This window comes from Pogona vitticeps, chromosome 1 (assembly GCF_051106095.1).
Source record: "Pogona vitticeps strain Pit_001003342236 chromosome 1, PviZW2.1, whole genome shotgun sequence".
Lineage (NCBI taxonomy): Eukaryota > Metazoa > Chordata > Lepidosauria > Squamata > Agamidae > Pogona > Pogona vitticeps.
The window spans coordinates 61,821,152-61,849,086 of record NC_135783.1 but is presented as its reverse complement, the minus strand read 5'-3'; the positions used below and the strand labels follow the sequence as shown (position 1 = coordinate 61,849,086).

Sequence of the window (27,935 nt, the reverse complement as noted above, 5' to 3'; positions counted from 1 at the left end):
ATTTTTTTTCTGAGTGTTGGCATGACATCCCATCCACCGGTGAGGTTGCCAGTCACCCATATGTGTGGTTTCACAGGGACCATGAAGAAGGACAGGTTGGTTACCTGTAACAGTAGTTCTTTGAGTGGTCTTCTGTGAATTCACACAACCCACCTATCCTCCCCTCGGTCTGCCACACAACTCCTGTTTTTCTGTATCAGTAGGCAAACGGAACTGAGGACATAAGGGGTGAGGAGCATATGTGGTGAAGATGGTGTGTCCTAACACTTTTTAAAGCTCTAGAGCAGTGATTCTCAACCTTGGGTCCCTAGATATTTTTGGACTGAAACTCCCAGAAGCCTTCAGCACTAGTTGTGCTGGCAAGGGCTTCTGAGAGTTGCAGTCCAAGAATGTCTGGGGACCCAGGTTTGGCAATCATTGCTCTTGATGATTCTAAGGATGTCCATGCAGGCATGAAATGTACGTATATGTCTGTATTCAGAGATAACTACTCGAAGAACTACAGTTAGAAGTTAAGGAACCTGTCCATTGGCATGTACCGAATCAATGATATTGGTTAAATCTACATCAATCTCAAAGAGTCCTCCTCGAAGGATCTCAAAGAAGGGAACAGTTTTTCTTTAGTTCTGCATTAGTTGAAAAGAATCCAACTTTTTGTTGAATGACCAATGGTTTATACACAAGATCAGATTCACAAGGTACTTAAGTTTTATTTATTGAGGGAGAAATCTGGCCATTAATGGCGAAAAACCGTACCACATTCTGCCCACAAATATGAAATTAATTCCTGTTTTTTCCATCCAGAATATTAACATGTATCTCATGTAAGCCTAGAAGAGTCTATGTTCTTTTGCTAGAGGGTCTTGTTTTTTACACCATTATTAATGGCATACCAACACAATCATCTGGATCACTTTATTCCTGGATCTTAGCCAGTGCTCAAGGATTTACAAAGGACGTGTTCAAAAAGTAGTTGGCAGCTTATTGTGTTGTTTGACCTGCCAAGTATTTCATTGCATTTATTTTAAACAACTGCAGGTCTTTTGCAGAGCACGCACCAATAATTATTTTTAAAGTTGGAAGGAAAGGAAGTATGGGTATACTGTGTATATACATTGTATATACTTACAATGACAATAAATTATATTATTATTAAAATCTGAAATACATGCTGCAGTAAAAGAATATAATTGCTGTGTTGTTTTTAATTTTTAATTGCACAAATTTGGTTGTTGGTGTTTTGCTGTGACTGTTTTATGCAGTTACTTACAAGAAGGAATTGGTAGGTTTACTTTAAACACCAAATAAGGGAATTGTGTCTGCCTTTATTGGGAGCTTACATATTGCTATCAAATCACCTAGAATACTATATCTACCTCTAGGCACCTTTAAGGTTTTTAAACAGGAGACGGTTTCTGCACTGGAAGTGGGCTGGAATAGATGACTGTAGCTAGGTCACTGCTATCTTTGCATAGCCATCCCAGGACATTTTGCAACCTGATGCAAATCCCTTCCTGCTCACCCAAATCAAGACTCAGAATAGTCTCAGCCAGCCAGGTTATCTTGGCAGACTGTGCAGAAAATCCTGCAAACACCTCTCTCCACTTTTTGGCAGCAAAAAGGCAATTATAGCAAAATAATCCACTATCCTTTCACAACATTTGAGGCAGACACTTCCTTGGTGGTAGGGGTGGTCCTTCTTCCTGTGACCTAAGAGCAATCACATTTAAATGTGAACACATTTAAGTAACGAACACATTTAAATGTATGGGGGTGGGTAGGTGGAGCTCGCTCTCATTAACACATTTGTTGGCTCTCTCTCGTGTATGCACATGTGGATTTTGCTGCCATCACAGCTCAGGAGGTGAGCACTCCTTTCAGTGGGTCATGGTGATAAGGCTGCCATTCTGGGGCTTTTCTGGTAGAGGTGCATCCCCTCTTCCTCAGCTCTTCTTCCTCAGCAGAGCCCTTGTGTTTGTGTAGAAGCAATGGCCAAAATCCTGTTCTCTCACCTAGTAAATCGCACTAGAACAGTACAGTTAGTGTACACCAATCTGAATCAATGGAATGAGGTAGGAATTGACTCACAAAGCCCCTATGTGGGCCTACTAGTGCAATTTACTGCTCTAGGCAGTACGATTGCGCCCAGTGTCTCTACTCACCACGGTATAAATAAGCATATAGGAAGGCTGCTCCGCAAGTTATATAAAGGTAAAAGGTAAAGGTTCCCCTTGACAATTTTTGTCCAGTCATGTTCTACTCCAGGGGGCAGTGCTTATCCCCATTTCCAAGCCATAGAGCCAGCGTTTTGTCCGAAGACAATCTTCCGTGGTCACATGGCCAGTGCGACTTAGACACGGAATGCTGTTACCTTCCCACTGAGGTGGTCCCTATTTATCTACTCGCATTTGCATGCTTTTGAACCGCTAGGTTGGCGGGAGCTGGGACAAGCGACGGGCGCTCATTCCGTCGCGTGGATTCGATCTTACAGCTGAAGATCTACAGAACTTAGAGCACAGAGGCTTCTGCGCGTGGCGTGCTGTGGTCCATGGGGTCACGAAGAGTCGGACACAACTAAACAACAAATAAGAGACCTAGGCTTATATTTAGTCCATTTATATGGGTGTCCCTCATGCCTATAAATCTTACCTCAGCTGTTTCCCTCTGTATCTTGATTTGTAATGATTCTGTTCTAAAATAGCGACTTTCAAATCTTCTATAAAGTGTCCTGATAGGTTGAAATGGTTAGAGACACAGGTATCTGTGTATTGTGAGTTTTAATGTCACATTTGTGACCGTTCATCCGTTTCTCTTCTAAAATTTTTAGTTTAGTAGCCCTGAATGCTGACTAGAGAAAGAAATACATGTTTTGTTTTGAGGTACCGTTGTTTTTCGTGTTGCTGATAAAGGACCCGACAGAGTTTCCATGGAATCTCCTAACAACGGCCAGTTTCGTCCCTCAGAAAATGATAAAAAAACGTGGCCTCGTTTTAAGGAGAAGGTGCCAAGCGCCGGCCTGGGCGCCGAAATCATCCCGCCGCACCACCCGCCTCCGCGGGAGCAGGGAGGAGCCTGGACAGGGGCTCAAATGGGCCAGAGAAAGGGAGGCGGTCCTTAAGAGCCGCGGGAGCCGCGAAGGGTTTCCCGTGGGCGGAGAGGGAGGCCGCGCGTATCCCAAAGAAGCAACAAGAGGAGGGCGACGGCGAGGAAGAGGACGAGGAGGCGGAGTGTTTCCGGCGCCCGCCCTGGCCCTCCGCCGCTGGCTGCGCCCAGTCTGGGAATCCGGGCGAGTGCCTGGCGCGGTGCTGCCCGGCGATGGCCTCGATGGCGGCGGCGATCGCGGCGTCCCGCACGGCAGTCATGAACGGCAACCGGCCGCTGGACGAGCGGGAGCGTAAGCGCTTCACCTACTTCTCATCGCTGAACCCCATGGCGCGGAAGATCATGGCGGAGAAGGAGCGGATCCGCGAGCGCTACGGGCCCGAGTGGGAGCGGCTGCCGCCTCGCCAGCAGGACGAGATCATCGATAAGAGCCTGGTGGGCCCCCACATCCAGGCCCGGTATGCGGCGCATCGGGGGGCCGCCCAGAGCACTCCGCCCCCGGTCTGCTACCCGAACCTGCGCCTCAACACCGGCCAGAAAGTGGTACATTTCGGAGACGAGGTAAGTCCCCCCTCCTTAGGCGCCCTCCCGGACAAACTAACGCTCTGCACATGTTCAGGGGTACGCTTTATTGTTGTCTGCGCTGGGCCTTAGCAGTCGTGTAGCCTTAAACCGCCCTGCGATTGAGAAGGAAGAAGGGCAGTGCAGAGGGAAAAAAAGAAATCCGATTGGGACAAGAAAGAGCGTTTGGTTGCTTCCAAACAAAGCTTCAAAGAACCTTTCTCTAGAAATGGTCTTCATTGGTCGTGCCTTGCTCTTTTGAGCATGTATAAAGTGCTGCTGCTGCTGACTCTCATTTCCCACTTTGTGGATTTCGCATCCTGTTAGTTTTTGTAAGTTGAGAACATGCATGATTTATTTGTAAGCCTCGGCACCTTTCACAGTGCAAACCTAAAGGAGGACTTTGCTGCTTCTTAACTTAGAGTGCAGACCTAGGCACAGTTACTCACACCTGAGTCCCACAGTGGGACTTACTCTGAGGAATGTGTGCCTAAGACAGCAGCTGTCAGTTTCTTGGTTTTTCTAAACTTGTGGAGTGGCTTTGTTAAACCTTCTTCAACAGGTGCTAAAACTGCTCTGAATTTGCAGTAGTTCATAAACACTGTCACTAAAGGATGTTCCAATAGCATGCTAGTGCATCCTGTTTCTTTTATTGTTGGTGAAGTAGGTTTATTATCAGAAAATCTCATTTGGTTGTGCATCACTGCTGACAGGACTTGAGAAAGGTGCTTTTCCTGTGTTCTGAAAAGCAAAAAGGCTTTGTATGAGTGAGATCATGATAAGAACAGAGTTCATTGTGGGTGTTTTGGCTTTCTCTTCCAACTAGGTTATGTATTTCGAGTTACCACATCTGCTGTGGAGTAGGAAGTGAATGTATTGAATTTCTACAAACGAACAATGTCAAGTCTAAGAGCTCTATTTTGTCACTAAGGGGTGGTAAGCTAGTTCATTGTGACAAAAGCTGTCACGGGGTGGGGCTTATGAAGCAGATTGAGAAGATAGTAGATGTATTTGCACTATATTATTATAGTTTTTGGATATTTGAAAAGATGGCGGGTAAAACAAGTTAGGGAACAAATTATACCAAGAGAATCAAAAGTGATTTAGCTGAAGTGGCAATGGAAGGATTTTTATTGGTTGGTTGTTTTTTAAAAATGTATTTTACTTCTCTAAAGTCAAAAAGTTTTGGCTGGATAGTTCAGTGGCTTAGGTATGTGGCTGCAGAGCCAGAGATTAGGAGTTTGGTTGTTCACTGTGCCTCCTAAGGAAAGAACCAGCGTTTGTGGCCTTGGGAAGCCACACAGTCCCAGGGCACCCTTAGAAGAAGGGAGTGGTAGACTATTTCTGAGTGTTTTCTACCTGGTTAAATGGTGCCCTTTGGGCTATATAAGGACTGGCACTTGAAGATGGGAGGCAGGTTTTGAACTGTAAGACAGTTCCCTCTTTGGGTGTTTTCAGGAACAAACTTAAGACCTGGCTTTTTCGGCAGGCTTTCCTTCCTGCCCTATCTTAATTTTTTACACTTTTCCCATCTTGGATTTATAATGCCATGTTTCTCCGAAAAAAAGACAGGGTCTTACATTAATTTTTGCTCCAAAAACGCATTAGGGCTTATTTTCAGGGGATGCTTTATTTTTTCTCATGTACAATCTATGTTTATTCAAATACAGACACTTCTTCTTCTTCTGGTTGCTGCACAATGGTGGAGGGCAGGCTTTCACTTAACTAGGGCTTATTTTGGGAGTAGGGCTTATATTACAAGCATCCTTTAAAAAATCATACTAGGGCTTATTTTCAGGTTAGGTCTTATTTTCAGGGAAACTGTGTGTATACTTAGTGGTTTTATTGCTTTTAAATTTGTAAACTGTCCAGAGTATACCTTTGGTCTAGATGGGCAGGAAAGAAATGTAACAAACAAACAAACAAACTTCAAGACTCAGAAGTCATGCTGCTAATAAAATCTTTTACAAAAGACTATTCAGTTTCCATTTTGATGGATAATATTTGCCTTTAGTGGTTTTGCTAACAACTGAGTTCAAGGACTAGACTGTCATTTTGGGAATGACATTGTTGTTTTCCAAATGGACTGGCTAATGAAATCAGGGAAAGTCAGCGAAACCCCAAGGATCCATTTTTCTTTGAATGTGACCTTCTCCATTCTCATCTCCTTGGGTCCTTTTCGGGAGAAAGGTGTTGTAAAAATATTTTGAATAAAATAAATACATAAATTAAAAAGTCTCATTTATTTATTTATACTAAGACCTTTTAACCCGAGAGATGTAGCTGGAAAACATTTAAAATGGGATTCTAGTTTTCTCTTGTACAACTGTGTCTCAAAACTTTGTAGATCTTTTGTACCCTTGTTCATTATTTTGTAAACTTGAGGAAATCCAGGATAAGTTCTGGCACATGTTCTCTGGTGTTCGAATTTACATAGAGCTTTGGCCAGATGGTTAGGCCTTGTAAATTGCTGTACTGGGTTAGAAACACCAACACTGTCCCACAGTTGCATGCTACAGGGGAAAATTGAGTGTGATTTGATAGTCATGAAGTGTTTTGTCCAGCCTTATGTACTGTATCTCCTTTCTGAAGGATCTTCTGACTCTGTTATGATTCCAAGGCATACTAAGATTCCAGAACGCATTTTTGAGAACAACTGATTTGGTACCATCCTCTTCCCAGCATATAGTTGAACTCCCATGAAGAGAAGCTGGTTTGAATTTGGAAAGGGGGGCGAATATTCACTACAAAGATGGAAAGTGTGACTAAAAAAAATTGTAAAAGTATTTTTTAAAAAGGAAATACTTCAAGAAGATGAAAAGTACATCCTGAAAAAGTAATTCATTAGAAAGGATCTACTGATGGCTAAATTCTTGTTTAGGAACAGGCAGTAGGAAGCAATTGCTAAAATTAGACTGAAGGAAATGTTTACATTTGGCTCAAGAAATCTGGCAGTCCTTTTGATGCTTCTTGAAGAAAATCTTGTGGTATAATAATGGTGAATATTCTGTGTTCTTTTTTTTTTTTAAGACACCTTCTAAAATTAAATGAGGCTTTCCATTGCTACTCTTCAGCCAGGAAAAACAAGGGGGTGGAGAATGGAATGAAATGGCCCTGAGCATTAGTTGGTTTTATGATTTGCTGCTCTCAGCACTTGAAGGTTGATCCTTATGGCAAAAACATTGCAAAATGGACCAGATGCCTCTTAATAAAGCATAGTAATAATGTGGATGTACATTCTTGCTGAAAACGCAAGGTTTGATGCCCCACTACTACTACTGTGGTTCTGTCCTCTGGAAGTATGGGGTTTGTAGTTTGATGAGGCATTTAGAATTTTCTCCTGCTGAATCCACCAAATTACACAATGCAGGCTTACTTGGATGCAGCCAGGACAATTCAAGTGCTTTCACGCTGTTATGACAGTATAGTGTAGAGACACTGTTCATGCCAGTTAGAATTATTAGATTGCATTTATTAGTGGCATGCCACTATCTCAAAGCTTTTTCCATTTGCCAAAATGCGGTTTCCATTTTTGCTAGTTTATGCACTGTGTTGCACAACTTATGAAGACTAGGTGTTCTCCTGGCACTGACTGAATTATTTACAGAACATGGAAGCTCTGTTTGTTTATTTATTTTTAATTAACCAGCTATTGGGGACAACCTCTTGGGTTGGCACGGCCTCTCAGGTCAGTCGAGTATCATTGAACCTAAATTGGGTTCTGTTCTGCCAGACTCTGGCCTTTTCTTCAACGCTCTGGCCTAAATTAAATGACAGCATATAAACAGATGTTAAGTGCATAAAAATTTTAACCTGCTCTTAGTTTTATTTTTATTTATTTTAGCCCACTGGGATCTGTATTTGTGATAGTTATAGCTTAAATGGAAGAAAACTTGTCTGGGATTCAGAGAGCTACATTCAGCACACCCAAGGATTTTGAACAGATTTAGAAGCCTAAGGGCTATTTTTAGCGGATGGACCCCCATGTCACATGATAAGCTCCTTTGGAAAGATTTTGGTCTCCAGAGACATGGCCATATATTAATGGGGGGCTGAGGGCACTATTCAGGCAAGCCAAACTAGTTTTGTGTTCCTTTGGATCTTAGGTCACCTTAAATTCCTGCCTTACAACAGCTTAGAAGTGTTTGTTTGCCAGTCTGATTCAAAATATAAGATCAGTTACTTTGACTGCCTGGGAGGAGGTGGACTGTCATTCACTGGAGGTTTTTAAAAATAAGAGATTGGATGGCTCTATATCAGGGGATGATTTAGCTGTGGCTGTCTTGCTTTTCCATGAGGCTGGACTTGATTACCTTTCGGGTTCCCCTTTTCATTTTCCAATATCATGATTCTGTTGCATAGAGATAAGTGTAGTCCATGTGCCCCTCCCTGATGACAGACCATCCCTGTTTTCAAGTCTTCCCTGGGCCACTTGTGGGGGGGGGGAGTGGAAGTGGAAGGAGAAGGACTGTTGCTTAAAGTCAAACATGACTGACTTGTATTTTTAAGGAGGGATTTTGTGTTTAACAAAAAGAGCTGTGGGGAGGTTCCATTTAGAGAATTTCTGGGAGTGTAGTTTGCCATTTTGGTGCTAAGAAAGAAGCCCACCTGCTTTAAAGTTTGACCTTCTCTGTGGTTGGGTAGACAAGAGAGACTGGCAGACCTATTTAAAATATATTTTAAAAGTGGTGGACTTCGTAAGGAAAAATTCTGTACAGTATTACACAGTGTCTATATGATTAGTTTTCCCTACTCTCATTCTGTACGGCACCTACTGTCAACACTGATTTTCAGAGTGTTCAATGCAATCTCCATCTGACTTTGTAACCACATAATATTTGAAAGGAGCAAAGGTTGAGTTATATCTGAATTGACCTCAGTGCATAGGGAATTTTAAGCACAGTCTGTTCTGAGTTTACAGGCTCCGCTTGTGTCTTCCTTGACCAGCTGTGCAACCAAAATCATAGTGTGACATTCTTTATTGCTTTTTCTTTTCAGGGCATTTCTGCTAATGCAGAATTAATGTTTCGGGTTATCTAAAACTTTCTTTCCTTCCTGACATCAACATGCAAGAAGCAGAGTGCTTCCTCTAAATAGAAGCAAAGGAAAATAGCCAGAGGTGTATTTTAAGGAAACAAAGCCTCCCTCCTGGCTTCTCCACAATTGAACTTAGGACAAAAATGTCATCCACAAACAAGAATTTGGTCACAAAGCTAACCTCAGCAACCAGCTGTAAAGCATCAAACACAGAAAAGTATGTGTCTAAAACAGAATCTAGGCAGCCTATGGGGGTGGGGCAGCATGGGAATTTTAGGACAGGGAGACACTAGTATCTTTCTTTCCTGATAGTGAAATGACATGAATCAAGATCAGATCATCCATCAGAGCACTGAAAAGCCGAATAACTGCTCTGTCACCAAAATTAACACAAAAGACTTCTGTGTTGACAGCTATGAACACCTCATAAAAGCAGCTGTATTGCACAACAAACATTTTTGGTTAATACTTGAAAAACGTGAAGGCAACAGCAACAAAAAGCAGTAGTTAAGGGGAGCAGTGCTAGATTTTTTAAACACAGTATTTATAACACACACACACACACACACACACACACACACTCTTGGCATTTTTCTTGGTTGGCTAAGGGCTGTGGCATACACAATATACTGTACATAAACAGAAGTCCAGCTGCAAATAGTGAAAAAGTATACATCACAGTAGTGCAGTATCTCACAGTTGTACACAATACACTTGTGTGAGCCAAATGACCTACTTGGATACTGCTCTACTCACAAATGTGAACAAAAAAGTTTTAATCCTGGTATGAACTCAAACATTTGGCTGTGCGAATTTCCCATCAGCAGCTGCATAATTTACAGGTTACCTACAGACTCCTCCTCAGACCCCTGCAATGAGCTGTTTGTTTGTTTAAACAAACGTTTATAACCTGTCCTATATCACAGGCTCTCAGGGAAGGTTGCAAAGCTATATAAAACTATTTTAAACCTAAGAGACTTCAAACAGTTTAAAATCAAACAACACAATTAAAACATTCAGACATTAAAAAACATTCAAACCATTTCACTAAAGCCTTCACAGGCCTCAAACCGCACTCCCAAAAGGCTCTAATAAACAAACATGACTTGACTTGATCTGAAATTATGCCAGTGACGTAGGAATTTATATGTGCTCCACATTTCACGATTATAGTCCTATGAGTTCAGCTAAACACCTTCAAAGTTGGGAGGAATGAGGATCACTTATGACATTCGCATAAGGGAGGCACACGCATCATGGCAAGTAATGCTGTAATTTCCTTCTGAACTTCGTTGCGCCCCAAAAAAACCCCATATCTTTTCATTTTCTTTGTAGGCAAGACATTCCTATTTAGATAAGGTAAAGGTTCCCCTTGACAGTTTTTGTCCAATCATGTTTGACTCTAGGGGGCGGTGCTCATCCCCGTTTCCAAGCCAAAGAGCCAGCATTTGTCCGAAGAAAGTTTCCGTGGTCACATGGCCAGTGCGACTTAGACACAGAACACTGTTACCTTCCCACCAAGGTGGTCCCTATTTATCTACTTGCATTTTCATGCTTTCGAACTGCTAGGTTGGCAGGAGCTGAGACAAGTGACGGGCGCTCACTCCGTCAACGTGGATTCGATCTTACAGCTGAAGATCTACAGACCTTACAGCACAGAGGCTTCTGCGGTTTAACCCACAGCGCCACCACATCCCTATTTAGATAGTCTAGTTAACTCCTGCTGTTACCATAGATTCTAATTTTTATTGTATCCTTATTTCTTAGAAGAAATAAGAGAAGAAGTAGAAGAATTCTTATATTGGAAGAATTATATTTCTGGCCAGGAGAGCCTTCAAAACATGTTAAATAAATTATGACAGTAATGTAAGGACAAGGCAACAGGGACATACAAAATCCCTAAATCAGTGCAAGCAAACATTCAATTGCCCCCCCCCCCGTCTTTCATTGTTCATAGATTTGTAGGTACAGAGGACATAGCTCCGCACAGTCAGGAATATTGTAGACAAACACATATACACTCTCTTCATTATAAAACATTCTTGAGTGCTTGTCAAAGCATTTGGTTATTTCTCTTTTCACTCTTAGGGTAATCATTCATCGAACTTGTGAAATCTTAACCCACTTTCAGTATATAAGCTGCATGGACCTCACAGATGCAAGAGACGACTTCTCTATTTCAGGTTGCCATCTAACATAGTAAGGGGCATTGTCTTAATGTCATTTTGCATGGGTCAAGGTGGGATTCCAAAAGTGCTGAAAGGTGTTTCCAGGGACTGTTCTAACCTACTGACCTTCCCTTTCCATATAATTGAATTAGAGATGGCTTTTGTAACCTATAATAATGGTAAAAGGAAGATTTGGTAATTGCAGTTTTATTATCAGTCTGCTGTAGCTATTAACGTGGGTCAGGCTATAAATCAAACTTTGCACATATTAAAGTTCTGGGCATTGCTAATGGGCAGGTTTTTTTTAAAGGTAACCACTTTTAAAACCAACATGCATACCACACAAATGGTGCATTTGGTGTTCACTCTGTATAATGAACAGACATCAGGTGATGTCTCCTAAATTTTCTGACTGTGGAAACTTAATAGGAGGAAGTTGTGTCACTGTAATATTTTATGATGCATGTGAATGGGAAGGTGTCTGCATCCCTGGTGGGCCATCCTCCCCATCTTCGGGTTTCAGGGTCATGGCCACCATAACAAACAGAGCTAGTGGGGGGATGAAGAGCAATGGTTGAGGATTGGGAGGAGAAAGACCTGGTGCAAGACAAGGGCATGCATGAGGCAGAAAGAGCAGAGCCGAGGAGGAGGAAGGGAGGAAGTAGTAGAGAAAGACGAGCTGGAGACATGGACAGATGCTTGGGAACAGTTGTTGCCATTGTTTTGTTGCGAGGTGGAGGTGAGGCAGAGCGTGACGTGGAGGTGAGACTGGGAAGTAGGTGAGCTTGGCCAAGGGCCACAGATGCAGGAGAGGTAGTTTTTGAAAGGCCCTACAGGACCTAATGCTGTCCTCTAATGCTTCACAGTTTCCATGGAGGTTAGAAAGCACCGCCTGTGTTGTGCCTCATAGTTTAATAGCCATTGCTGCAGAGAGAGCCTTGGTGGGGAACAGGTGAGTAAAGTATCCTGAAAGTACTCTGAGAACTTGGATTTTTTTGCTGAGGGAATTCCAGCTGAGTTCTGGTAGTTGTAGTGAAAACAGTCCAAAACTCCCACACATAAGGGGAACAGTTTTCCACTTGCTTAACTAAGTGGACTTGGGAAAGAACATAAATATGAAGAAGTAAGTATCGATAAATTTCTGTTCTAGTATTCTTAAATAAAAAATGAATGCCACAGTTTTACAGTGAAGTCTGTGATGGCAACTTTTTAGACAGCTCCTTTAAGAGAGAGTGGATATTAAAATGTACATGTCGTCCTTTAGATATTTCAATGCACATCTGATTCTAGATTGAGTTAATAAGGTGATGTGTGTAATGACAGCCAGTCTCTTCCAGACTCCGCATCTTAAAAGTGCCTCCTGTCTTCCATCTCCCTGTCTGTGATGTCAAATAAAACAGACACAAAATCCTTCTGTTCTCTGTCTTACGAGTTGTTATTCAATTCTGTCTCTTCATTGTTTTAGAAGTATATGGGCATAATTGTGCATAATTATGTCTTATTTTTTATTTCAGGATATCACCTGGCAAGATGAGCATTCTGCTCCTTTCTCCTGGGAAACGAAGGTAAGGTTCCTATGTTGTTTTATTCCCCAGTGATTTGTATTGATACTTTTACTAGGTTCACTTAACACTGGACGCAAGGTCAAGATGCACAGCTTTCTGGTTTGCAGTCCTTTAAGAGATGTGCCGTAAATTCCAAATTGCTAGCTGAAGAAGAGCTTTAAACCAACATGCATGCTGCAGCTGTTTCCATCTAAGAAGCTTGCCTGGCCTCTACATCCTCAGCCATGTGAATCCGGGGCATTAAAAACAGCATATAAGTTTGGAACTGCCCACAAGAACTTGTTGCACAGCCTTGAATAAGATAACTTATCATAGAAATATTGCTATTTGTGTTTTTGTTTTTATATTCTTAAAGGTATCACCTGCTCCTGCATTTGTATTGTTTCCACAACCATGCGGCCTTATCCTGATTTTATCAGAAAGATAGGTTTCTATTAGAGATGGGTACGAATATAAAAATGGATTGTTTTTCCCCACGAAAATAGCTGATTAATTAAATAGTCATCAATCCGTATTCATCAAATTTTAAGTCCTGACGAATATGAATCAATGAATTTTTTCCTGCTTTTATTTGTCCTTAGTAGTTTTTTTTTTAAAAAAAAAAACATTCTGCCTGCTGGCCCCCGATCAGCTGATTGGCAGGCCAATAGGCAGGTGGCCACCCACCTCCATAGTCTATCTCCCTTCCTCTCCTTACCTTAGCCCCACCCCCCACCCCCGCCAACACCTCCTTACTGTAATTGCTGCCGTCAAGGTCTCCATCTGGCCTCCACAGCCATGGCGTGTAAAAAGGGAAACTGGCTTCCCTTTGCAAAGATGGTGGCTGCAACTTCATTTAGGGCAGGAAAGCTGCAGCTGCCATCTTTGCAAAGGGTAGCCAGTTTCCCTTTTTACGTGCCACGACTGTGGAGGCCGGATGGAGACTTTAGCGGCAGCGATTATGATAAAGGAGTGTTGGCGGGGTGGTGGTGGTGGTGTTTTTTTTAAAAAAAAATACCCCCCCCCCCGAGTAAACAAATGACTTCATCATTCATTGCTTCATGGGGGCAACTTCGTGCTTCTTGAGTCATCAACTTTTGACAACTCACGAAGTGAGATGACTCGCCAAAATGGTGAGTTGTCCCCATCTTTAGTTTCTATACAGTGGTGCCCCGCTTGACGACGATAATGCATTCCAGCAAAATCACTGTTAAGAGAAAGCGTCATTAAGCAAAAAAATGCATTGAAAACTGGGCAATGCGTTCCAATGGGGGAAATACCTGATTGTGCAGCAAAGATCCTCCATAAGGCGGCCATTTTCTGCTCCCTATCTTGCAAAATGAGGTCAGCAAAACAGCGGGGAGCCATTTTGAGAGCCGCTGATCAGCTGTTTTTAAATCGCCGTTAAGCGAAAAATCGGTTCCCGGTCGTCATGAAGTGAAAAAAAAAACCATACAAATATCATTTTGCAATCGCTATAGCGATTGCAAAATACTCATCGTCAAGCAATTTCATCATCTGATGGGGTAATCGTCAAGCGGGGCACCACTGTACTTCTTCCCACCACTTCCAGTTGGGACAGGGGAAGTGAATGTGATCACAAGATCAGCAGAAAGAAGGGGTATGAAAAGCCACAACTGCCTCTTATTTTTCTGAATTATGTAATTTTAGCCCTCCATGTTTCTTTTCCAGGTTGCAATCTGTCAGCTCAACTTACTTGAATGTTTCTTCTCTAATATTGTGTTTCCCCGAAAATAAGACATGGTCTTATATTAATTTTTTCTCCAAGAAATGCATTGGGGCTTATTTTCAGGGGATTTTTCCCCATGTACAACAATCCACATTTATTCAAACACAGTCATGTCATCTTCTTCTGGTTGCTACAGAATGGCGGAGGGTGGGGTTTCACTTAACTGGGGCTTATCTTTGGGGTAGGGCTTATATTACGAGCATCTCGAAAAATCATACTAGGGCTTATTTTCAGGTTAGATCTTATTTTTGGGGAAGAAGGGTAGCTTTAGTTGTAGTGGAGAGAATCCAACTTCTGAGTATGGAAAACTCTGTTAAGAGTACCTTGGTCTTTGACACTTCTGCTCTTCCTTGTCTGTCTTGTTTTAGAGTAGACTTCAGGATCTCTGTACCTCATCTTACATTGCTTCCTCTTCTCTTTTTTTCCCTAAGAGTAAAATAATATGTGTGTTTGTGTAGTGTTCCTTTTATTTATTTTGCTTGACCTGAATGAATTTCATTTGAGGAAGAAGATGACGTATGTCATCTACAAGAACTGAACTGCACACCACCGCAGTTGAATATTTCTTTCCCTGACATGATGAGGATGAATTTTCTGATATATAGCCATGGACGCTGGGCTCAAGAATATAAAAGCAGAAAAGGGCAGGGCTTGCTTAACTCTACATTTTAAGTCCCCATCATCTTCCTTTGAGTACCCCAGAGCATACCATTTTGGACTTGAGAGGCAATAAGTCACAAACCTAACACTGTAATTACTTCCAGCTTTTCTTATTTTGGGAGTTCAGTCATGCTGCTAAACTGACATTTTCAAAATAGGGCTAGCCAATGGTAGAACATTTTTTTAAGTCTCAGAAAAGATCCTGTTGGAGTTTTACATTTTGGCAATCTATTTTTGTCACAGTTGCTCTTAAAACACAACACTTGCTCTGTCTAAGAACCTGTTTACACTGAGCATTTGTTCAACCGTTCCTTGCATCCATGATACTGGTACTAGATCCTGGTGTGTCCGCACCATGCAGAGCTGATTCAGATAGCAACAGAATCAACATAGGACTTTTGGGGGGCTTTTTTTAAAAAACACCACAGTCAAGTGGTGCTCTACTTTGTTCTGCTTTGCTCCAGTTTGCTCCAGTACACAGTCCTCTTGTGTGGGCCCTAGTACTGCATTGTTCCACTCTTATCCATGCACTTTGTGATGTGTATCATTTGATGATGTTCCCTTCTGAGTGTTTTTCTCCTGGTAAAGCATTCCATGCTTTATGGAGAGTAAAATAGCTTTTCCCTCCAGGAGGTCTGGAGGGAAAAGACACGAAACTGGGCCTTCTCGGTGGTGGCTCCTCGCCTCTGGAATAACCTCCCTCCGGAGATCCACATGGCCCCTACGCTGGGTACTTTTAAAAGTCAACTAAACACATGGATGTACATCCAGGCCTTCCCTCCTGTCAACATCTGATTCTTTCTTCTTTGCTATCTATTATTTACTATACTTCTGCACACCATCTGTTATTCTTGTATAGTAATGTTTTGTGTTATTTTATGTTGTAAGCCGCCCAGAGTGGTAGAATATACCAGATGGGCGGGATATAAATCAAACAAACAAACAAACAAATAAAGTAAAATAAAATAAAGAAGGGAAGAGACAGTCAAGTAGGCAAGGACATTGGCAGAAAGACAGGCAAAAGAGGAGGGCAGTTTGTCTTGATAGTGAGCCATTCTGCATGTGTAGGACAGATAGTATTGCAAGAAGTTCAATCCAACACATCCCAGTATATCCATCAACAGATACAATACTCTCTCCATGTGTGGGTGCAGATACTGGGATGACCTATTCAAATCTGGAACAAAGAATGTTCCACCGCAAACCCAGAACAACCAGAATCGGCACCAATGCCACCACTGTGTGAGAGATCACCATTGTGTGGATAAGCCCTAATAGTTAGTTGTGGTCATATATGTTACAGATGGCAAACAAGGACATCCAGAAATTTGAGAAGATTGTCTTACAAACAGGGCCTGAGCATGAAAGGACTGGTGCTTTTCCGATGAGCTCAGTTATGCCACTCCCCATGCCCAGGCAACATAGCCAAGATATTTCCTTTATTTCTGCAGAAATAGAAATGGTAACAGTGTTGGATGGAGAGGAAGTGAGAAGTTGTTTCATGTACAGTACTGTCTGTTGTGTTAAAATGTATAAGATGGCAGCATTGGTTTCAGATGTTTTTCTTCAGGTAGAATGTTTCAGATAAAAGGAGTCTGTGCTTTAGATTTTCTTCTCCCTTCTGTCAGTGATTATTTAACATGCTGAAACTTAACATTGTTATACTCTTTCAGTTCAGCTAGCTGCAGCTTCTTATCTTCCATCCCCTGAATCACTTAGTTTTTTGCTTCTTGAATTACTAGGCTTTATTTAGGGTTGTGGTGTGGTTTTTTTTGCGGGGGGGGGGGAGGTAAATTCTTCTGATAGAGTTTTGTAAAAAACAAACAAACCCAAAACTCTTGACTTTCTATTTTGAGATTGCCAAACCAAGCAGCTTGTTTTGGCTGTGTGCGCTATCTGCTTAACAAAATACTCCACATTCCATGAAAGTGAATAAGACATAAAAATAACTTTATGGATTCTTCTGCTTCTCTCTCCTTTTAGCACAGAGTTAAGTGTCTGCCAGTTTAGATCCAGTTGGATTCTGTGTGAAGGGGTCCAGCCTTGTCATTTTAATTATTGCCTGATGTCCTGTGGCCCTTTTAAACTATTGGCAATAAGGGTAGTAGTTGGCACAGAGCCTGCAGAGGGCACCTCTGGAGGAGCCATGGTGCAGCTTCCACGGTGCCCCTTGTAAACCCCTAGCGCTGGAATGGGGAACCACTAGCCGACAGGATTCTTCTGCATTTCCAGTCAATGATCAGAGATAAGATTTTAAAAACCCCACAACCCTGGAAGCTATTTCGTGAAGCTGAGTTGTGCTTTGCAGTCTGGGAAGTTGCTGAATGGAGCTGAGCGGGACAATGTACCCTCTAATTTTCAGCCCTGCTGGGCGGATCTTCACCTCTTTCTCGATAGACTACACCCCTGCATGCCCATGCAACTCTGCCCTTGCGTGTGCTGGGTTCTGTTGCAGCTGGAACCTAATGCGATCGCTGCTCGGAGGAAGCAGAGTCATGTGCACGTGCGTGCCCAGCTTAACGGCAGCCTTGGAAAGGGACTAGAGTCAGTTGGTTTAATTTCAAAACACCCTAACAAATTCACTTGGTGAGACCAAAAAAAGACATAGTATTAATTAAACAAATAGTGGTTCTCTTTTCAGAATAAGAGCAGGGCTATCAGGAAGGAAATTGCATGAACAAGCCAGACACCCAGGGTAGTATTACTCAGAAAACATTGCTTGTGATAGAACAATTATTGCCAGGGAGACATTGATCATTGTTAGACCTAGGCAATTGTCCCCTGTCATTTCATATTGATTGTACAGTTCACCATTTCTAACCCCCCCACACACACATTAATTATGTAGTTCACCATTTTTGTGTGTGATATATTTGATCTTTGTGGAGTCTAGTTGTTTAATATAGAGTAGTGGTGGTCAATATGTGGCCTTCCAGATGTTGGTGCAAATCACATCCATCCTGGGATGGATAAGTCACACTCTGGCTTCCCATCTGCAGCATGAAATTATTAATGCTGACCTTCTGTGCAGGATTGTTATAATAGGGTTATACTCTTATACTCTTAGAACTGCAGAGTTGGAAGGGGGCCCTATAGATCATCAAGTCCAGAGCTCCGAACATTTGAAAAATCTGGATAACTGCTTGCTCTGACTGTAACAGCAACAACAAAACAATGAAATATGAAGTCTGAAAATGAATTGGAGTGATGTATTGCAATACAATAAATATTCAATAGCCTGCTGTATGAGACAAGGAAGTTTGAATGGGAGAAATAATGCTGTCATATTTCAGAGCAAAGGACTGTGGTTCAGTGTGGCAGAAAGCCAGGAGGGTAATTGGAAAGAGCCCTTATTTTTGGAGTTTTAATGTCAGGCACTTGGAGATGCAAAACAGCCAGAAATTTAGCATGTAAAATTGAGGCAGCATTATGTATTTGAGGTTCTTAAAGAGAAAATGCCAAAATGTCTGCAGTGTAGCTCTTGGGAACCTCTTCATCACAGAGGAAGAAGAATAGAAAAGTAAGTGTAGTTCTACCTGTTTTGGCTCTAGCTCAGCCCAGCCCAGCACATGACTCTGATTCAAGTGCAGAATTCCATAGAAGAGTTTCTGTAGTCCTATGTTAAAGGCAGCCATATCTCCTCTTGAAGAGGATATCCGATGCATGAGAAGACCATGTAAATAAGATTCCTAACCTGACCTGATTGGTTGGTTGATTTGTTACAAACCAGTACGCTGGGGGGCAAACAATAAATAAATACATAAACCATCCACATACCCACTGACCAAGAGAAAACACCAAAATCATAAAAACAACAAGTAAAAAGAAAGAAAGAAACCCCCAAAAATAAGGGTAAACTAATTTTCAGTTGGGATCTGGACCACCCAGAACCCCCCCCTTTTTTTTTTAAATAAAGCCTCTTGATTTTGGAGAGAGTGAGCTTAATTTTGTAAATCAAAAGCATTCACTTTTCTCTTTTAGTCTTTGCAAGAAAAGAAGTGTATGAAGTATTGCCTTCCAGGATTAGAGTGGGGGAGCAGGAATGGATGACTGCCTCAAACAAAACAGAACAAAACAACGACAACACTGTTCTGATTCCTTGGTCTATTAGCTAGTGGAGGAGAATAATACATATATGCATGTTGCTGTACGTAGCTGATATCAGAATATACCAATTATCTTAATGTCATGGAATTAATATGGACAAGTAAAACTATAGTTGCCAGCACAAAATCATTGGGATGTCCTCTGGCTGTTGTAGGGCATACAAAAATACAGTTCCAAAAATACCGTGGAAGGCATATTCTGTTCTAACTCTGTTCATGTTGTTTGGAGTGGGGATGCCTGTACAACCTTCAAAAGATGGGTTTGGACAAGATTGACTCTGCTTATGTTTAAAAAGTCCTCTCCCAAAATATGCAAGGGATTGTTAACATTGTTAACAAATGTAATGCTCTAAGAACAGACCAGTGCATTATGTCCTGTTTTCAGCAAGCTGAAGTCTCCTGTTGAAAGAAGATTTTCTTCCCCTTTCTGCATTCTCTCACATCCCTTGGGTCCCCTTTGGTGTCATTTCTGAGGGGGGTAAGCAAAGTGCGGGAGGAAAGAAGAACTTGTCTGTCTTTTATGCTCTCTTGTCGGAAGCTGAAATGGCTAGTGGAAGGAACTGACTGGCCCCTCCCACAAGACAGGAGGCTTAATTAAAGTTCTTTCCACACAGTGAACCTAAATTCTGTGGATTGTATCCTGTTTCCCCAACACAGAGCAGAAGGGAGGTAAGCATCTGCCTTCCTCTGGTAGGCTCCTCTCCATCCTCTGGCCCATTCTTGCTCTGTTTGCAGGGTTGGTCACAACAGTTGTTCAGGCAGCAGAGAGCCTGCTAGATTGGGGCAATGGGCACTTAGTGGCAGTTCTTTCTGTTCTGTGTTTCGGTAACAGGATAATAAGAATAATGATCATGTGCTGTCAAGTCAGTTCCGACTTCTGGTGATTCCAGGTAGCGAGTCCTCAGAAGTGGTTTCCCATTCCCTTCTTCTGGGTGCAGCTTTCCCAGGGCCACACAGGCCAACCCTTCTCAGGAGGCCCAGTGGAGATTGAATTCCCGGCTTCTGGCTCCGCAGCCAGATGCCTAACTCAACCAGCTAGGCAACAGGATACTATCCTGTAATTCCAGTTTAAGCAGTGGGTTTTGTCTTTGGTCTGTCAGCACTGCAGCATTCTCTAGTCGTAGCAGAAGCTCAAGATTATCACTGTGGGGTAGTGCTCCCGTTTATCTTTTACTAAGAAGCCATACAGTAAGCTTCATATTACCTCCTACTCCCTGAATGTACACAAGAGAAACAGGATATGCAGTTTGTATAAAACATAATCAACTTCTAGATATAACCAAGATTGAGGTCATTCTAACCACAGGAGAAAAATCTCTCCACGCATTTGTGTCAGGACATTGTAGCCTGACAGAGTAGAGGGAGGGTTTCATTGTCCTTTTTACCTTGCCTCCAGACGGTTTTGTGTGTTTTCTTTCTCCAAAGCCATGCATAATATCTGAATGACTGGCTCCATCCAAAAGTCCCCAGCAGCCTTTTATCCTTCGGTCTAAGCCAGTTATTCTCTCCCTTTCTAATAAAACAGGCCTGGTTTAATTTGTAGCAGTCCAGCTGTGCCTGGGCTATGCTCATTGACATGGCATGGAAAAATTTCCACTAGTATGTATGCCAAACTCATGAATAATATTATGAGTACCTAAAATGTTAAGTCAAAGTGAGTGCTTTTGAAATAAAGATTTAACCTTTCAGATGTATTTTCGCATGCCTCCAAAACTGTATCTAAAATGAATTTGTCTTCATTTTATTTTGTTGTCTTAAACCATGGAAGGGAGAGATGGATAACGGTGATCTTCATATGTTCTTGGATATCAGCTTACATCAGCCCTATTTAGCACTTTCAGTGTTAGGGGATTATGGGATTTTGAGTCAAACATATGTGGAGGGCTACGTGACCCAACCCTTGACATAAAGAAAGTATTTGCTATGGAGTTTTGTTTTGTTTTGCGTGCCATGAGACACAAGCTGCACACCTGGAAAAAACTGCAGCTGGAAATTTAGATCAACTCAGAGGAAATAGGATGGCTCTCAAAGTAGGCATCAGTGTTGTCTATCAGTTTCCAACTGCACAGTTTTTTTTACCCAACTGCACCTTTTTTTGTCCAGCTGCACACTAAAAAACAAAACAAAAGCCTGAGTTCAGGTGTCTTCAAATATTCTCTAAGTGTTCTAGAAGAAGAAAAAAATCCAAGTAAAGTTGTTCAGTCTGTTTTGAGTACAACATTAAAATATGTGAGTGGGTGGATTAAAATCAATGTTTTTTTTTTAAACCAAATGGATCTAAATCATGACTTAAATTTTAAAAAAATGGTTTTTCAAATTTAATTCATTTTTAAAAATCATTTTTAAAAATCAAATCCACACTCTTGAATATGTCTCATTATTCCATCCTTCAACAGGACAGGATCTGGGCTGAAAGGCGTCCTTTCTCCAACATGTGTTCTCCACCCTAGCTCAAAACTTTGTCATGGAGCAGCAACAAAATGTGCAGGCATGCCTTAACCTGAGGTGTGAGGCAGTAATATTCCCCAACTGGAGAGCTCGCCCCAGGACTGAGGGGATGAAAAAAATCCCAGACTAAATGTTTGTTCTCACTTATAATGTTACTTTATTAATCAAAAAAGGGATGTGATGCTGAAAAACTTGGGATCTGCACATTTTGATTCTGCTACATAAAATGAGATGAAGCAACCAAGGTGGATTTAATTTAGATCAAATTGATTTTAATCATGATTTAAAGAAAAAATGGGTTTTTTTGATAATTTAAATTAAAAAATAATTTTTAACTTAAATCATGATTCAAATTCTGATTTAAATCTGTTTTTTTAAATCATTGATTTTTATCTACCCTGGAAGGACCAGAATACAGCATGGGCATGAAGAGTGCCAGAAAGTAAAAGAAAGTTAGAAAAAAAAAGAACTAGGTGGATGTTGTAAGCATTTTGATGATATCAGTGCTCCTAATCCCTTGATTCACTCATGAATACACAAGATGGAATCCCATGGGAAAGTTTTCATAGAGAAGAGTTGTAATTGTAGAGAAAATAGTGAAAGTTCTGATGTGTAGATTAGTTAGAGGCCTGGATGACACAACAGATGCATAACTAGAGCTTGAAGTAAATGCAGTTTTAGATACTGTTCCCAGAATCTCCTAGCCAACTTGTGAAACTGAAACTAACTTTTCCAAGATGTTCATATGAGTAACGAAGTTTGGGAGTCAAAGATGCCTAGACCTCTGGGTAGTGTGGGCGGCATATAAATCAAATAAATAAATAAATAAATAAATAAATAAATCCATTATGTGTTTCTGCAGTGGATGCTCATATCATGTTGCCTTACAAATGTTCTTAGTAAAACTACGCTTTGTGCGTGTAAAAAAAACAATTGGGTCCTTTTTAACAGTGGGAGAAATCTGTAGGATGTTATACCTGTTATTTGTGATTCCTCAGGCACTTCTCCTCCTTCCCCTCCCAGTGAGATAAAACTAGTGGATTAACATAATCTGTAAGAAACTGTATGGCAGATTTGTACAAAAATTGAAGACATTTTTGCCTTTTCCTGCTTTTCTGATCTGAAGACCTGGGCAATGAGTTGTGGAATGCATTGTTTCTTTGTTTAATTCCAAACAGAGTCAGATGGAGTTCAGCATTGCTTCTTTGTCAGTACAAGAGCCAAGTGGTGTGACATCACAGAATGAACAGAAACAACCACCAAAAATTGCTCCAGCCCCTCCGGCCTCCAAACCCTCCCAAGGTGTCAAAACACCTGGCTCAGATGGGCTGGTACAAGCCAGGAAAGAAGAGGAATCCTCTTTCTGGAAGATCAATGCTGAGCGCTCCAAGTGTGAAGGAGAGCAAACCCAGTTCTATTCACTCACTCCAAGCCAGATCAAATCCATGGAGAAAGGCGAGAAGACCCTCCAGCCTTATTATAGGCAAGAGTCTGGTCCCAAAGAAGTGACAAAAGCAGAGAAGCCTGGCGCTGCTAAATCGGAAAACGTGGCTACCCCAGGCCTGGCCGTGACATCGATAGAATGGGAGAAACTTCAACCCAGCCCACCTTCAGTTAGTGCCCTTGACGCTCAACCTGACCCTGTGGAAAAATTGTCATCTACTGATACCAAAACCGAAGACACGGATACTGGTTTCCTTTCTGACCTGCAGACACTTAGTCAGGTAAAGGCTGATACATTATCTAATAGAGGGCTTTGGGGGAGGAAAGGACAATAGGCTAAATAACTAAAATAAATGTATACTTCCCCAGATGTTTTCAAAATTAGTGAGTTTGTAGTATGAATTAAATTTGTTTCCTCCCCTTTCTGTGAATTGTAGAACTAAATCTAGCCCATACATTATCATTAATGAATTGTCATTTGCCAAAATATATGGTAACTGTATATCTGTGTAGAGATACGCAGATAACAGCGTTAGCATTTCCTGGTATTTAATTAACTCTTTTTTTGATCGGGTGCATATTGGGCTAAATCCAATTGTTAATTTCAGCTTGTGTACACCCATTGAATGAGTGGGGACTTAAGTCAAATACTTATAGGACTCCCTTTGATTTAGTGGATCTACTGTAGCTCAAACTAGTTAGATTTAGCTTTTGAACATTCATTGTTTCTTACGTGTCACTATCCCAAATTCTTTTCCCGCTTTCCTTTGACTACTATAAACAAATTCACTACATTTTGTTGGAATAAATTTTGGCCTTCCAGCCAGAGGGAATAATTCTGTTCTTCCTAGCTCTTTATTTACTTTCTCCAGATCTTGGTGAAGTTAATTCTTAAGACTCCACACAGATTCTGGAATCCACCATCAACATGGCCATTCTCTCTGCTCCTATGTACTAGTTAGTTTCTGATAGGATTTAATCAACAGTTTTTGATTAAAATATCCATAGTCCTTCCTAACTTTCAGATATTTATCTTGTCAAAATTTTCTTTCTCTCTGCAGAGCAATACAAGTAATGTCATCTTGAAGACAGGATTTGATTTTCTAGACAACTGGTAAACTAGAAACCTACAATCGCTGCAGCACAGTTTTGGAGTCAAAAAAGGAACATCTCTCTCTTTCAACTTTTTTTGCAGGGGAGGGGTCATCATTATTTTGTTTCCATACGGGCTTCTATGTGTTCTTTTTGAAAAGTAATTTTTTGAGCTCTTTTAAAATGTTGCCATTATACTAACTTTTTGTAAAACCAGATTGTATTTGTATTTTGAAATGGTCACCTGCTAGAAGTGTGATGATGATGATGATAATGATTATAGTGAATTGTCATGCTGGAGATGGATGCGAATATGTTTTCTTACAAATGTATGTATATTAAAGACAAGGTGGGGGAAACTGACTACAGGAGTTAAAAATACCTAGTAGAGGCATCCATTTTCCTATTGTAGACTAATTAAAATAGCTAATGGGCTCTAACATGAATTATTATGAAGAAAAGAACCATTTGTATAGAGGAAAGGTTTAGGCTTACGAAAACAAAGATTAAATACGAAAATACATCTTATGTTAAATAAATCATACAAAAAATGCAAGAGCATCTTTTACATCCTTCAGTTTTTGTAATAGGTTTGTATAATCCAACTTATTTCTGTTGCTGCTTCCCAGTGTGCAAAAGTGTGAGCGTCACTCCTGTGATACTGTGGCATGAAAGATTCTTAGAATGGGAACAGCTTTGTCTGAAAGAGGTGTTCAAAGGAAAAGCATAGGCATACAGTATGTGGAATAACAATTTTCCATAAGTGAAGCAAATTAAAAAGGTGGTGTGAGAAGCACATAAAAATGTTGGCGATATATAGGACAATGCTGGTTTTTTTTTTTATTCTTAATAAATTAAAAAACACTAGGTACAAAGAACTTGGTGTAGATAATATAATGCCAGAAGGTTTATCTTTCTCATGGCATCAAATGATGTGATAATGGAATTGAATTGGTGTCCCACATTGTCTCCCCTTATCCCCAAAATTCTTCTCTGTCCTTTCCCACAAATATACTGTTTAACGCAGAGCGTAGTAAGCTGTTCTGTGTTAATAATAATGGCATCTTTTCAAGACATGAAAATTTCTGGTGCTATATGTGGAAACAGAAATCCAGGATGTCATACAGTTAGATGTGCTATTTTTGTTGCTGATTTTACTTACAGGGAGTTCTTTATATAGGGGGATGTTCAAATATGGTATTCCCCACCTGTAGCTTGAAAATGGTATAGTCCAACCTACCACCTCAGGTTTCTGCCGCCTTCTCTTTACTATATATGTCAACCATGTTTCATTCATGTTTCACACATGAATAGTAATGTTGTGTAACTTGAAAGTGCATCTGGAAATTGGATCATAGTTTTCTATCTTCATTCAGTTGTCCCCACCACCTTCAAGCCTTAATTCCCTTTAACGCACAAACAGTGACCCTTCTGCTTTCTAATCCTGAGGACTTGGATTCCCAGTGCATTGGCTCAGTCTAGTGGATTATTGTGTGCAGTGTCATCCAAAACCATGCAGAGTCCAAAAGGCTGTGTTGGATGTGGATGATGGGAGATGTGATCCACATCTTTAGAGTACCAGGTTGGAGAAGGCTGCTGTAGGACAAAAAGCAAAGCACACCACTGCTTTTTTAAGGTCAGTTACCAGTAGCCTCCTCCATAACAACCATAAGATCATAACAACATTAAAGATTTCCATTATTTGCACCTTTGAGTAGTATAAATTAAAACCTAAAGATTCAGGTTATAGCTACATGAATTCTGTTTCACTCTTTTCATTTTTAGTCTACTTGCTGTATTCATATACTGCTGTCTTACTTGCACTCTGCAGCCAATGTATTTTGCTAAAATTGCACCAATTAACTCTTTATTCCAAAGATGTGCTCATTTGTTTTAATGGGAAATAATAAAATGGAGGGGAGAGCAGCAGCATAGTGACCTCTGAGGAAAATGTTGGTTTTAATAGCTGAAACTATGTAGTCTCTTGTTTAAATCCTCACTTTTGCAGGTGTAATAGATACTGGTGTCTGTGATTTAAAAAAATTGAATGGAAGGGGAATTTTGTATATCTTTAAACACTTAGGTATGTGCTGGACATTTTCTGGGGAACATGAGTTCATTTGTTGCTCTTTGAACGTTTAGAGATACATCTCCCCTTCACAATGGATTGGATCTGGGCATAGCCATACTTAACATAAATATCTTGAAATTAGTGGAATTTAAGTTCGTCTCTGTTGGTTTCAGTAGGTCCCCACAGAGTATGACTAAGTCTAGGTCCAGCTGTCTTAACATCTGTAGTGCCACACAACTGGTGCTGTGTAGGCACCATCACTGGCTTGTGAGGGAAGCAGTGGGCATGCTCTCATCTAGATTTTGGTCCATAAGCTACCCCAAATGTTCATATGAATTGACTCTTGTTTGTAAGTGCTGATGATAAATTGACACTCCTGGCATAGTTTGACTTGTACTGTATTACCATCACTTCCAAACAGCAAGAGACTGAAAACATTTTAACACAAGAAGATCTCTATAACTTTCTGACTGTCCTGTTTGTTGTTTACAGTTTGCCCCCAGTCCTTTTAATATTGTGAAAGATGCTCAGCTTTTTTAAAAATGCTAATTGAAAAGCAGCAAATCTCTTGGGCAGGGAAGAAGAAAGGCTAATGATGAGCACAACCCCTCCTCACGCAAAGCATTCCTGGAGTTTGGAAGAAAGATTTCTGATAATCTTAACAAAACTGAACAATATTTAAAAAGTGTGACTCCTCCTGCTCAGGTCTTCTCCTCTCTATAGGCAAATTCCAAAATCAGTTCTTTTTCAGTATAAAAGGTAAGCGCTGTAATAAACTTTTTTTATTTGTTGGTTCATGGGAGTAACTATCGTTAAGTCCAAGAGGAACTTTAGAAGAGCTAGCCATGTTAGTCTCTGCTAGCGTATCAGGCAGAAACAAAAGAAAAAGAAGAAAATGACAAAAACAGAAGCATTGTGGCATCTTAAAGACTAATTGCTATATTGTAATGTGAACTTTCATGCGCAAGACCACTTCCTCAGACATAAAAGTTCCACATCCATGACCCAGTGAGTAGTTTTTAATATACCACAACATTTTTTCTCTTTATTCTTAAATTTTTGTTTTTGCCTGAAGTCCAGGAGGAGGGTCTTTTAAAGATCTTTGCTTTGTGTGTGGATAATTGATGGATGGATAGGATCTGTATTTGTTTTCTCTTTGTTTCATCTGAAACAATTCAGATGTTATCCTGTTGTTAATGTGCCTGTATATAGATGTGCATTATGAGGCTGGTACAGGAGATTGTCTTGGTGGATTGTAGCCATTGGCACAAGCCAGCTATGTAGAACCTGTAGGCGCCACTTCTCTTACTGTGTTTTGATAGCTGAAACCATAAAGCTTCTCTTTCCTACCTATGTTTTTACTGCAGTTCTTGTTTGTAATTGTACTTGGTCACATTTTATATGCAATTCTTAATTAAAATCACCTGACATAGACCAGTTTCCCTGTGCCTCTTCTTTTGATACTTTTATTCTTTGTCTGTAAAATTTCTGATGTACTTGGGGACTGTAATGGGCGTTTTACCACATTTGATTATCCACGGCAGGTGTTCGGATTGAAGTGGTATTTGCGGACTCAGGTGATAAATTCTTAGAGGGTAACGTTATCAGTGGCTATTGGACTTCTGTCTTGCTTGCAGGCTTCTCTTATGTGCCTGTCTGGCCACCATGGGCACAGAATGCTGGACACAAGAGACCTTTAGTCTAGAGCATGGTTTCCAACCTTGGCCCTCCAGATGTTCTTGGACTAATAGTTGCAGAAATCTTCACCACTAGCTGTGCTGGCCATAATTTCTGGGAGCTGTAGTCCAAGAACTTCTGGGGACCCAAGGTTGGGAAGCACTGGTCTAGAGGGACATTGTGGCTAAGTCAGAGAAAATGGGTTCAAACAAACATAAAAGTAACAGTAAAATGACTTTGGGATGACTTTTATCACATGCACATGATGATAATTCC

General features: G+C 40.9%; 1 protein-coding gene across 1 annotated transcript; it reads left to right on the top strand.

Annotated features, from left to right (window-relative positions):
• Positions 1 to 3,083: 3,083 nt before the first annotated feature.
• Positions 3,084 to 27,416, top strand: C1H1orf198 (chromosome 1 C1orf198 homolog). The gene is made up of 4 exons (XM_020801198.3): positions 3,084 to 3,663; positions 12,383 to 12,433; positions 22,555 to 23,100; positions 23,881 to 27,416. Exons 1-4 carry the CDS (start codon positions 3,316 to 3,318, stop codon positions 23,935 to 23,937), a joined length of 1,002 nt encoding a protein of 333 aa, XP_020656857.3. The 5' UTR covers positions 3,084 to 3,315; the 3' UTR covers positions 23,938 to 27,416.
• The last annotated feature ends 519 nt before the right edge of the window (positions 27,417 to 27,935 follow it).